We start from the raw sequence: 13,707 nt of genomic DNA on the forward strand, positions 1-13,707 counted from the left end.
CCACTGGTCCTAAACAGAAGACACCACTGGTCCTAAACGGAAGACACCACTGGTCCTAAACAGAACGTACCACTGGGCCCAAACGGAAGACACCACTGGTCCTAAACAGAAGATACCACTGGTCCTAAACGGAAGACACCACTGGTCCTAAACAGAAGACCCCACCGGTCCTAAACGGAAGATACCACCGGTCCTAAACGGAAGATACCACCGGTCCTAAACGGAAGACACCACCGGTCCTAAACAGAAGATACCACTGGTCCTAAACGGAAGACACCACTGGTCCTAAACGGAAGACCCCACCGGTCCTAAACGGAAGACACCACCGGTCCCAAACGGAAGACCCCACCGGTCCTAAACGGAAGACACCACCGGTCCCAAACGGAAGACACCACCGGTCCTAAACGGAAGACACCACCGGTCCTAAACGGAAGATACCACCGGTCCTAAACGGAAGATACCACCGGTCCTAAACGGAAGATACCACCGGTCCTAAACGGAAGATACCACCGGTCCTAAACGGAAGATACCACCGGTCCTAAACGGAAGATACCACCGGTCCTAAACGGAAGATACCACCGGTCCTAAACGGAAGATACCACCGGTCCTAAACGGAAGATACCACCGGTCCTAAACGGAAGATACCACCGGTCCTAAACGGAAGATACCACCGGTCCTAAACGGAAGATACCACCGGTCCTAAACGGAAGATACCACCGGTCCTAAACGGAAGATACCACCGGTCCTAAACGGAAGATACCACCGGTCCTAAACGGAAGATACCACCGGTCCTAAACGGAAGACACCACCGGTCCTAAACGGAAGACACCACCGGTCCTAAACGGAAGACGCCACTGGTCCTAAACAGAAGACGCCACTGGTCCTGAACAGAAGATACCACTGGTCCTGAACAGAAGATACCACTGGTCCTAAACGGAAGACACCACTGGTCCTAAACGGAAGATACCACTGGTCCTGAACAGAAGATACCACTGGTCCTAAACAGAAGATACCACTGGTCCTGAACGGAAGATACCACTGGTCCTGAACGGAAGATACCACTGGTCCTGAACAGAAGATACCACTGGTCCAAAACAGAACGTACCACTGGTCCCAAACGGAAGACACCACTGGACCTAAACGGAAGATACCACTGGTCCTGAACAGAAGATACCACTGGTCCTGAACAGAAGATACCACTGGTCCTGAACGGAAGATACCACTGGTCCTAAACGGAAGATACCACTGGTCCTAAACGGAAGATACCACTGGTCCTAAACGGAAGATACCACTGGTCCTAAACGGAAGATACCACTGGTCCTAAACGGAAGATACCACTGGTCCTAAACGGAAGATACCACTGGTCCTAAACGGAAGACACCACTGGTCCTAAACGGAAGATACCACTGGTCCTAAACGGAAGATACCACTGGTCCTAAACGGAAGATACCACTGGTCCTAAACGGAAGATACCACTGGTCCTAAACGGAAGATACCACTGGTCCTAAACGGAAGATACCACTGGTCCTGAACAGAAGATACCACTGGTCCTGAACAGAAGATACCACTGGTCCTGAACAGAAGATACCACTGGTCCTGAACAGAAGATACCACTGGTCCTGAACAGAAGATACCACTGGTCCTGAACAGAAGATACCACTGGTCCCAAACGGAAGACACCACTGGTCCTAAACGGAAGATACCACTGGTCCTAAACGGAAGGTACCACCGGTCCTAAACGGAAGATACCACCGGTCCTAAACGGAAGACACCACTGGTCCTAAACGGAAGACACCACTGGTCCTAAACAGAAGATACCACTGGTCCTAAACAGAAGATACCACTGGTCCTGAACGGAAGATACCACTGGTCCTGAACGGAAGATACCACTGGTCCTGAACAGAAGATACCACTGGTCCTAAACAGAACGTACCACTGGTCCCAAACGGAAGACACCACTGGTCCTAAACGGAAGATACCACTGGTCCTGAACAGAAGATACCACTGGTCCTGAACAGAAGATACCACTGGTCCTAAACAGAACGTACCACTGGTCCCAAACGGAAGACACCACTGGTCCTAAACGGAAGATACCACTGGTCCTGAACAGAAGATACCACTGGTCCTGAACAGAAGATACCACTGGTCCTGAACGGAAGATACCACTGGTCCTAAACGGAAGATACCACTGGTCCTAAACGGAAGATACCACTGGTCCTAAACGGAAGATACCACTGGTCCTAAACGGAAGATACCACTGGTCCTAAACGGAAGATACCACTGGTCCTAAACGGAAGATACCACTGGTCCTAAACGGAAGATACCACTGGTCCTAAACGGAAGACACCACTGGTCCTAAACGGAAGATACCACTGGTCCTAAACGGAAGATACCACTGGTCCTAAACGGAAGATACCACTGGTCCTAAACGGAAGATACCACTGGTCCTAAACAGAAGATACCACTGGTCCTGAACAGAAGATACCACTGGTCCTGAACAGAAGATACCACTGGTCCTGAACAGAAGATACCACTGGTCCTGAACAGAAGATACCACTGGTCCTGAACAGAAGATACCACTGGTCCCAAACGGAAGACACCACTGGTCCTAAACGGAAGATACCACTGGTCCTAAACGGAAGATACCACCGGTCCTAAACGGAAGGTACCACCGGTCCTAAACGGAAGGTACCACCGGTCCTAAACGGAAGGTACCACCGGTCCTAAACGGAAGATACCACTGGTCCTAAACGGAAGATACCACTGGTCCTAAACGGAAGATACCACTGGTCCTAAACGGAAGATACCACTGGTCCTAAACAGAAGATACCACTGGTCCTAAACAGAAGGGTTTGTTGGTTAGCTGTATATGAAATCAGCTATAAACAAGCTGAATAACTCAATACATGTCACACTCCTATTGAATAATATGCATTCACCTGTACTGTGAATAAGACCCGGTCGACATCTTGATTTACCCAGTTTTTAAAACATCTATAAAGTTTTACCGTTCAAATACAACATTCTGATACAGTGACAACACTACTCTGCATTAGTTCAATGTCATGTTGAAGTGTGAATGGCGATAGAGGAGTAGGCCACAGCACTACGGTAGAGAACCAAGCGTACTTCTACCAAGACACAGACTGGGCTCCCAATCACACTGATGTCAACAGAGCTATGCTTATTACTGTCAATGAGCAAATAGCATCGCAACCCTAAGTCCTGTAGCTAATAGCCTAGCATCACAACCCTAAGTCCTGTAGCTAATAGCCTAGCATCACAACCCTAAGTCCTGTAGCTAATAGCCTAGCATCACAACCCTAAGTCCTGTAGCTAATAGCCTAGCATCACAACCCTAAGTCCTGTAGCTAATAGCCTAGCATCGCAACCCTAAGTCCTGTAGCTAATAGCCTAGCATCGCAACCCTAAGTCATGTAGCTAATAGCCTAGCATCACAACCCTAAGTCCTGTAGCTAATAGCCTAGCATCACAACCCTAAGTCCTGTAGCTAATAGCCTAGCATCACAACCCTAAGTCCTGTAGCTAATAGCCTAGCATCGCAACCCTAAGTCCTGTAGCTAATAGCCTAGCATCACAACCCTAAGTCCTGTAGCTTATAGCCTAGCATCACAACCCTAAGTCCTGTAGCTAATAGCCTAGCATCACAACCCTAAGTCCTGTAGCTAATAGCCTAGCATCACAACCCTAAGTCCTGTAGCTAATAGCCTAGCATCACAACCCTAAGTCCTGTAGCTAATAGCCTAGCATCACAACCCTAAGTCCTGTAGCTTATAGCCTAGCATCACAACCCTAAGTCCTGTAGCTTATAGCCTAGCATCACAACCAAGTCCTGTAGCTGAGTCATCTGTCCTTTAAGCTAAACCCCCATTGTGTAGCATAACACTAATGAAGACTTGACCTTCCAGTAAAAAAACAGAACAGGAAACTAAATGTATAATTACAACACCGACCTCCCCGGTGTTGGAATTATGGCAAAAGACTGTGGTTTTTAAACTGACGTTCCATACGATGAAGAAATGCATCAACGCAATGAAGAGTGAAACAATTACAGCGGTAGAGAGTATGCTGCCACCTGCACAGCAGAGGCCTAGGACATCGCTCCCTAACTATTGTCTAATATCACCAATACAGGACAACTCTCCTTAACCCTTCCCATAGCCACCCTAAACCATAACATCTTCCATAGTCACCCTAACCCCTCCCATAGCCACCCGAACCCCTCCCATAGCCACCCGAACCCCTCCCACAGCCACCCTAACCCTCCCACAGCCACCCTAACCCTCCCACAGCCACCCTAACCCCTCCCACAGCCACCCTAACCCCTCCCACAGCCACCCTAACCCCTCCCACAGCCACCCTAACCCCTCCCACAGCCACCCTAACCCCTCCCACAGCCACCCTAACCCCTCCCATAGCCACCCTAACCCCTCCCATAGCCACCCTAACTCCTCCCATAGCCACCCTAACTCCTCCCATAGCCACCCTAACTCCTCCCACAGCCACCCTAACTCCTCCCACAGCCACCCTAACCCCTCCCATAGCCACCCTAACCCCTCCCATAGCCTACGCCAAGTGGTATATGCATTATAACCACCCCGTTACTCACCACGGTCCGCTGTTTGTTGGGCAGGAACACCCTGACGATGGGTTTCTGAGGGGAGCGGGGATTGGCCCGTCCGTCTGTAGGGGTCTGGAGGACAGCCAGGGTGTTGGGGGCGGAGGGGAGAAGGAACTGGGTGCCCCCAGAACAGCTCAAACCCCCATCCAGAAGGGAGGGGGGCGTAGGAGAGGAGGAGTAGAAGTCTGTCCCGTTTCCCATAGCCTCCAGGAGCTGCTGCTCCCTCTGCTGCAGAGCATCCAGTTTACTGGTGTACTCCTCATAGGCCTACAGAGACAATACACACATTATTTAAAACATCCAGCCACACAGAACCAGTCAAAAGTTTGGACACACCTACTCATTCCAGGTTTTTTCCCCTCTTTTTTTTGACTATTTTCTACATTGTAGATTAATAGTGAAGACATCAAAACTATGAAATAACACGTATGGAACCCTCCAGAAAAGTGAAAATCACAATATATTTTAGATTTGAGATTCTTCAAAGTAGCCACACTTTGCCATGATGACATATACCCAGAAACTTACGTTCTCAAACATAAAATATATTTGGATTTGTTTAACACTATTTTGGTTACTACATGATTCCATATGTGTTATTTCATAGTTTTGATGTCTTCACTATTATTCTACAATGTAAAAAATTGTAAAAATAAAGAAAAACCATGGAATGAGTATGTGTGTCCCAACTTGACTGGTACTGAATCTATATATACACACACACACATACATATCTATATCCATCTATCTATATACACACATGTACACACATGTACACACATGTACACACATGTACACACATGTACACACATGTACACACACCTCCCTCTGCTGCAGAGCATCCAGCTTACTGGTGTACTCATCACACAGTGTAACTCACCTCCAGATATATAGAGGGTTACATTCTCCTCAGGGTAACTCACCTCCAGATATATGGACGGAGGGTTACATTCTCCTCAGTGTAACTCACCTCCAGATATATGGACGGAGGGTTACATTCTCCTCAGGGTAACTCACCTCCAGATATATGGACGGAGGGTTACATTCTCCTCAGGGTAACTCACCTCCAGATATATGGACGGAGGGTTACATTCTCCTCAGGGTAACTCACCTCCAGATATATGGACGGAGGGTTACATTCTCCTCAGGGTAACTCACCTCCAGATATATGGACGGAGGGTTACATTCTCCTCAGGGTAACTCACCTCCAGATATATGGACGGAGGGTTACATTCTCCTCAGGGTAACTCACCTCCAGATATATAGACGGAGGGTTACATTCTCCTCAGGGTAACTCACCTCCAGATATATGGACGGAGGGTTACATTCTCCTCAGGGTAACTCACCTCCAGATATATGGACGGAGGGTTACATTCTCCTCAGGGTAACTCACCTCCAGATATATGGACGGAGGGTTACATTCTCCTCAGGGTAACTCACCTCCAGATATATGGACGGAGGGTTACATTCTCCTCAGGGTAACTCACCTCCAGATATATGGACGGAGGGTTACATTCTCCTCAGGGTAACTCACCTCCAGATATATAGACGGAGGGTTACATTCTCCTCAGGGTAACTCACCTCCAGATATATGGACGGAGGGTTACATTCTCCTCAGGGTAACTCACCTCCAGATATATGGACGGAGGGTTACATTCTCCTCAGGGTAACTCACCTCCAGATATATGGACGGAGGGTTACATTCTCCTCAGGGTAACTCACCTCCAGATATATGGACGGAGGGTTACATTCTCCTCAGGGTAACTCACCTCCAGATATATGGACGGAGGGTTACATTCTCCTCAGGGTAACTCACCTCCAGATATATGGACGGAGGGTTACATTCTCCTCAGGGTAACTCACCTCCAGATATATAGACGGAGGGTTACATTCTCCTCCAAACTTGTCCAGTAGTGCCTCTAAGTGCTCCTGTGTCAGCTTGATCATCTGTTTGATATTCCAGATCTAGGGACACACACACACACACACACACTTTAATTATAAACATCACATCATACCGTTATATAGCCTAATTGCGTTGAATGAGATGGTGACTATAGACATTGCAGAGGCATAGCATATTTCTGTTCCAAATGGAGCCCTATTCCGTATATATTTTTTAGACCAGAGCCCCATTCCCTACATAGGGCTCTTGTCTAAAGTAGTGCACTATGGGTCGTGGTCAAAAGTAGAGCACTAGGCTAAAAAAAGGGACTAGGGTGCCGTTTTGGCAGCAGCCATTAGACACTAGTAGAGGAAGACTAAGCTACTTGTTGTTACTCTTGGCTGTGTCCCCGACTTCACAACCGACTGTCAACATTAAAATACAAATCATTACACAACTGACTGTCAAAATGAAATCACAACCGACTGTCAACATTAAAATACAAATCATGACACAACTGACTGTTAAAATGAAATCACAAACGACTGTCAACATTAAAATACAAATCATTACACAACTGACTGTTAAAATGAAATCACAAACGACTGTCAACATTAAAATACAAATCATTACACAACTGACTGTCAAAATGAAATCACAACCGACTGTCAACATTAAAATACAAATCATTACACAACTGACTGTTAAAATGAAATCACAACCGACTGTCAACATTAAAATACAAATCATGACACAACTGACTGTCAAAATGAAATCACAAACGACTGTCAACATTAAAATACAAATCATTACACAACTGACTGTCAAAATGAAATCACAACCGACTGTCAACATTAAAATACAAATCATTACACAACTGACTGTTAAAATGAAATCACAACCGACTGTCAACATTAAAATACAAATCATGACACAACTGACTGTCAAGATGAAATCACAAACGACTGTCAACATTAAAATACAAATCATTACACAACTGACTGTTAAAATGAAATCACAAACGACTGTCAACATTAAAATACAAATCATTACACAACTGACTGTTAAAATGAAATCACAAACGACTGTCAACATTAAAATACAAATCATTACACAACTGACTGTCAAAATGAAATCACAACCGACTGTCAACATTAAAATACAAATCATGACACAACTGACTGTCAAAATGAAATCACAAACGACTGTCAACATTAAAATACAAATCATGACACAACTGACTGTTAAAATGAAATCACAAACGACTGTCAACATTAAAATACAAATCATTACACAACTGACTGTCAAAATGAAATCACAACCGACTGTCAACATTAAAATACAAATCATTACACAACTGACTGTTAAAATGAAATCACAAACGACTGTCAACATTAAAATACAAATCATTACACAACTGACTGTCAAAATGAAATCACAACCGACTGTCAACATTAAAATACAAATCATTACACAACTGACTGTTAAAATGAAATCACAAACGACTGTCAACATTAAAATACAAATCATTACACAACTGACTGTTAAAAGGAAATCACAACTGACTGTCAAAAGAGTGGGGTCATGGCCAGGGTCAGTCTCCTCTCCGCCCTGGGGGGGGGGGGGGGGGGTCAGTCTCCTCTCCGCCCTAGGGGGGGGGGGGTCAGTCTCCTCTCCGCCCTGGGGGGGGGGGTCAGTCTCCTCTCCACCCTGGGAGAGAGCGGGGGTCAGTCTCCTCTCCGCCCTGGGAGAGAGAAGGGGGGGGTCAGTCTCCTCTCCACCCTGGGAGAGAGAAGGGGGGGGTCAGTCTCCTCTCCACCCTGGGAGAGAGCGGGGGTCAGTCTCCTCTCCGCCCTGGGAGAGAGAAGGGGGGGGTCAGTCTCCTCTCCACCCTGGGAGAGAGCGGGGGTCAGTCGCCTCTCCGCCCTGGGAGTGCGGGGGGGGGGGTCAGTCTCCTCTCCGCCCTGGGGGGGGGTCAGTCTCCTCTCCGCCCTGGGAGAGAGTGGGGGTCAGTCTCCTCTCCACCCTGTGAGAGAGTGGGGGTCAGTCTCCTCTCCACCCTGTGAGAGAGTGGGGGTCAGTCTCCTCTCCACCTTGGGAGAGAGTGGGCGTCAGTCTCCTCTCCACCTTGGGAGAGAGCTGGGGTCAGTCTCCTCTCCACACAGAGAGTGGGGGTCAGTCTCCTCTCCACCTTGGGAGAGAGCTGGGGTCAGTCTCCTCTCCACACAGAGAGTGGGGGTCAGTCTCCTCTCCACACTGAGAGAGCGGGGGTCAGTCTCCTCTCCACCTTGGGAGCGGGGGTCAGTCTCCTCTCCACCTTGGGAGAGAGCGGGGGTCAGTCTCCTCTCCACACTGAGAGAGTGGGGGTCAGTCTCCTCTCCACACTGAGAGAGTGGGGGTCAGTCTCCTCTCCACACAGAGAGAGCGGGGGTCAGTCTCCTCTCCGCCCTGGGAGAGAGCGGGGGGGGTCAGTCTCCTCTCCGCCCTGGGAGAGAGCGGGGGTCAGCCTCCTCTCCGCCCTGGGAGAGAGCGGGGGTCAGCCTCCTCTCTGCCCTCAGCCATGTCTTCCACACAACAACCACCAGACAAAATGCCTATGCATGCAACACTCGTCTTTGTATAGACAGTAATATCACCACAACAAACCAATTCCTCTTCAGGGCCTTCAGGTAATAAACGTGTTCAATGTGAGAAAATGCTTCATAAACCAGTGTCTCTACCGTGGGCCCTGGATCCTGAAATAACCAGTCACACCAACCTTCCCCGTCACTGGTTAAATGCATGGAAGCGTCTGTACATCCAGAGAGTAGGCCTAGAACTAAGACAAGGCCCTCCGTTGCCCTCAGATACTCAGAACATGACTTGATTTGACATTAGGGGAAAAGCCAAAAACCAAATCCTTTCTAGCATTTTAGAGGTGTCATTGAAGAGGATCAAAAGGATTGTAAGCTACGTATGAGTTTGATACTCTGATCAATCTTGAATGGTTTGAGTACCGTACACATTCTTTAAGAGCACAAATTAATTTATATATATATGTAAAGTGACTTCGGGAAAGTACTAGGACACCTTGAATTTTCCCACAATTTGTTACGTTACAGCCGTATTCTAAAATCGATTAAAATAAATAAAATACTCAGCAATCTACACACAATACCCCATAATGACATCACAATACCCCATAATGACATCACAATACCCCATAATGACATCACAATACCCCATAATGACATCACAATACCCCATAATGACAAAGCCAAAACAGGTTTTTAGAAATGTATTCAAAACAAAACAGAAATAACTTATTAACATAAGTATTCAGACCCTTTGCTATGAGACTTGAAAATGAGCTCAGGTGCATCCTGTTTCCATTGATCATCCTTGAGATGTTTCTACAACTTGGAGTCCACCTGAGGTAAATTCTATTGATTGGACATGATTTGAAAGGGAACATAACTGTCTATATAAGGTCCCACATTTGACAGTGCATGTCAGACAATAACCAAGCCATGAGGACGAAGGAATTGTCCGTAGAGCTCTGAGACAGGATTGTGTCGAGGTACAGATCTGGGGAAGGGTACCAAAAAATGTCTGCAGCATTGAAGGTCCCCAAGTGCCCTCCATCATTCTTAAAATGGAAGAAGTTTGGAACCACCAAGACTCTTCATAGAGCTGGCTGCCCGGCCAAACTGAGCAATCGGGGTAGAAGGACATTGGTCAGGGAGGTGACCAAGAACCCAATGGTCACTGGGTTCTTGGTCACATTTGTTTATTCAATAAGAAGAAACTAAATCAATTCATAATCACAGAATGGGACTACATTTCGTAATAGGTTGTATTAATTAATGTCAAATGGGTTACTGTTGTCATCAGTAACAGAAGAGACTGGAATGTTAAACAAACTGGACAGAAACGTTTATACGAAAACGGCCTTCCTCTAGAAGAGCTCCAGAGTTCCTCTGAGGAGATGGGAGAACCTTCCAGAAGAACAACCATCTCTACAGCACTCCACCAATCAGGCCTTTATGGTAGAGTGGCCAGACGGAAGAACCTTCTCAGTAAATGGCACATGACAGCCCGCTCGGAGTTTGCCAAACAGGCACTTGAAGGACTCTCAGACTATGAGAAACAAGATTCTCTGGTCTGATGAAACCAAGATTGAACTCTTTGGCCTGTATGCCAAGCGTCACGACTGGAGGAGACCTGGCACCATCCCTACGGTGAAGCACTGTGGTGGCAGCATCATGTTGTGGGGATGTTTTTCAGCGGCAGGTACTGGGAGACTAGTCAGGATCGAGGGAAAGATGAACGGAGCAAAGTACATAGATATCCTTGATGAAGAGCGCTCAGGATGCTCAGACTGGTGCAAAGGTTCACCTTCCAACAGGGCAACGACCCTAAGCACACAGACAAGACAACGCAGGAGTGGCTTCGGGACAAGTCTCTAAATGTCCTTGAGTGGCCCAGCCAGAGTCCGGACTTGAACCCCATCAAACATCTCTGGAGAGACCTGAAAATAGCTGTGCAGTGATGCTACCCATCCAACCTGACAGAGCTTGAGAGGATCTGCAGAGAAGAATGGGAGAAACTCCCACGTTTAATACGGTATGACCACTCGCATAAAAACCGTGGATAGAAACGTGAGACCGCAGAGTACCATTTCATGAAAATAATTCCAAGTGCGCACATCATGTGCTTATCTGGGGCAGGTGGATGTGAGACCTCTGGACTCTTAATGCTGTTTGGCCTCAGTCTGGACAATGTTTTTACTGTTTTGGTTGCAATATGACTTGTGATCAAAAATTATAGAATTCAAATTCAATGACATTCTCTGATTCTATGACCATTAAAAAGAGATTCTCCGGGACTTTTCAAATTCAATGACATTCTCTGAATCTATGACCATTAAAGAGATTCTCCGGTACTCTTTAGGCAGTAGTTCTGAAAGTAACGCTCACTAGCCAATAGTGGTTCTGGAGAAAATAGCGTCCTACGTCACATCGGAACAGATATGTGCACCACGTCATTCCTCTCTCCACTCCGCATCTTGATTCGTTGTCACTCAAATGGCGAGGGGCTGAAGCTCATTGGCTAGAAATCAAATTGCTTGGGGGCTAGCTGACGTGGGGGGGGGGGGGGGGGGGCGACACAGGTTCCAGAAATACTGTCGCTTTCAAACTCGGGATTCCGTGACTAATTGAGGTAAGACAGTAATTTTTGTGCGTGGATTATGCACGTATGAACTACACATGGACACATCCTGCCCCAAGCTGGAGGTTTCAAAAAATACTTAGACAGTCTCTAGAACTTTGGCTAATACTAACTGTTCTATTTGAATTCTGTTTGATTCTATGTGCATTCTATTTGAATTCTATTTGGATTCTGTTTGATTCTATGTGCATTCTATTTGAATTCTGTTTGATTATGTGCATTCTATTTGAATTCTGTTTGATTCTATGTGCATTCTATTTGAATTCTGTTTGATTATGTGCATTCTATTTGAATTCTGTTTGATTCTATGTGCATTCTATTTGGATTATGTTTGATTCTATTTGCATTCTATTTGAATTCTGTTTGATTCTATTTGCATTCTATTTGAATTCTGTTTGATTCTATGTGCATTCTATTTGAATTCTGTTTGATTCTATTGACTGCTGAATGGGGGACAACATTATTCACTCAGCTTGGAAGATATCCTGAAGATTTGCAGATATCACGCGCAGACAAAATGTCAACAAAGATATTGCATTTATTGAGAAGGCATACAATAACATCAGTCAAGCACTTTTGGGAAGGAGAAAATTGAGCTACCTGAGTATACCTTTAAAAAAAATCTGACTAATTAGGCCTACTAATTGATCTAATTACCTGGATTCCAGGTGAATTGGTTTATGAGTTCTACTGTAACCAGAGAAACCACTAGTATCAACAGCAGGTTAGTCAAGGTCCCAAAGTAAAGCTGCCAGGGAATTGATTGAGGATTTTGGTTTGGCCCTTTGCACAATTTACAGCTTTTTCTATTTGACTAATAGATACAATATGATGCAATTGTGATGTTGGCATCATTTTATTTTATGGTCCATTGGATAATCCTGATATGTTATTCACAAAATACCTTTTGACGGTTGCATGATGTTCTTTATTTTAATGTCTTCAATACAGGCCTAATTGCATTGAAAGCAAAAAATATTTTTGAAAATAGCTGTTGAAAAAGATGGTTTAACTTTACATAAATGTAACGTTAGCTAGGAGCATATCATTTTAGCCATGATGATAGAAGAGGCCTAGCTAGCGTATGATTATTACAATTCGTGCGCTAATAATTCCGCATGAACCTCCATATCAATGATTTATATTGTAAAATAATGTACATTTTATCAACCAAAACAAAGCCGATCTTTGCACCGACATATCAGCTCCCGTCGACAGCCCACGAAGGGGTTCTCTGCATCGGATTGACGAAAACCGATTGACGAAAATTGTTTATAAATATAAATAAGTTTGTCAGTTAGCTATATCGATATAAAACGAGGCATTATCAACCCGTACGAGGTAGATGGTTGAGGCCAGCCGGTGCCAGCTAGCGAACAGAGAGCTGGATGCAGCAGCCGCCGCAGAGAGAGAGAGAGAGAGAGAGAGAGAGAGAGAGACCTGCTGGAGAGAAAAAAAACTCGAAAAGCAAATGAAATATAGGCAGGCCTGAAATAAACATTGCCGTCAGCGGACTATAACACAAATATAACTTGATCAATGTAGTCTAACGCAAAATGCACCTTAAGGAATAACGGCAAATGCAAAGAGGACGAAGGACACGTTAGTGATGGAAATCATTTCCATTTTAGTGCATCATCTCGCCCCCTGCAATGCATCCCCACGATCCATATTACAGCCGGTGTTTCCTAAAGATCCCCATCCAGCAACCTCCACTCGGTACCCCCGTCTCGCCATGCCCAGCTTTACCCCCGTCCCCCGGTCCATACCTCCTCGTCCTGCGGACATTCCGGGATCCCCACCGAACAGGCTGGGTCCAGGCAGGCTCCCAGCTCCTCCAGTCCCCGCTCCCGCTCCGGGTCTCGGTCCATCGTGTCACCGTTGAAGACGGGCGGAGGGGACTCGGCGTTAGTCAACGCCGCCATTTTAAACTGCGAGCAACTGAGTGGAAAATAATCGAGGAGAGGAG

General features: G+C 46.0%; 1 protein-coding gene across 5 annotated transcripts in view; it reads right to left on the reverse strand.

Annotated features, from left to right (window-relative positions):
- The window catches only part of braf (B-Raf proto-oncogene, serine/threonine kinase), a 62,776-nt gene extending 49,069 nt beyond the window's left edge, over window positions 1-13,707 (reverse strand). For 2 of the 5 annotated variants that reach the window (XR_011666758.1, XM_071331512.1), the window contains exons 1-3: window positions 13,508-13,707; window positions 6,506-6,607; window positions 4,631-4,909 (exon numbers count right to left, since the gene is read on the reverse strand). Coding sequence is in view for 4 of the 5 variants with exons in the window: in XM_071331512.1 (XP_071187613.1) it covers window positions 4,631-4,909; window positions 6,506-6,607; window positions 13,508-13,663 (537 nt within the window). In the remaining variant the exon portion in view is untranslated. Of the gene's footprint in view, window positions 1-4,630; window positions 4,910-5,565; window positions 5,614-5,894; window positions 5,924-6,505; window positions 6,608-13,507 lie in introns of those variants that run through there. The other 3 variants (XM_071331513.1, XM_071331515.1, XM_071331516.1) reach the window with 3 other exon arrangements.

The sequence above is a fragment of the Salvelinus alpinus genome, chromosome 11 (genome assembly GCF_045679555.1).
Source record: "Salvelinus alpinus chromosome 11, SLU_Salpinus.1, whole genome shotgun sequence".
Taxonomy (NCBI): domain Eukaryota; kingdom Metazoa; phylum Chordata; class Actinopteri; order Salmoniformes; family Salmonidae; genus Salvelinus; species Salvelinus alpinus.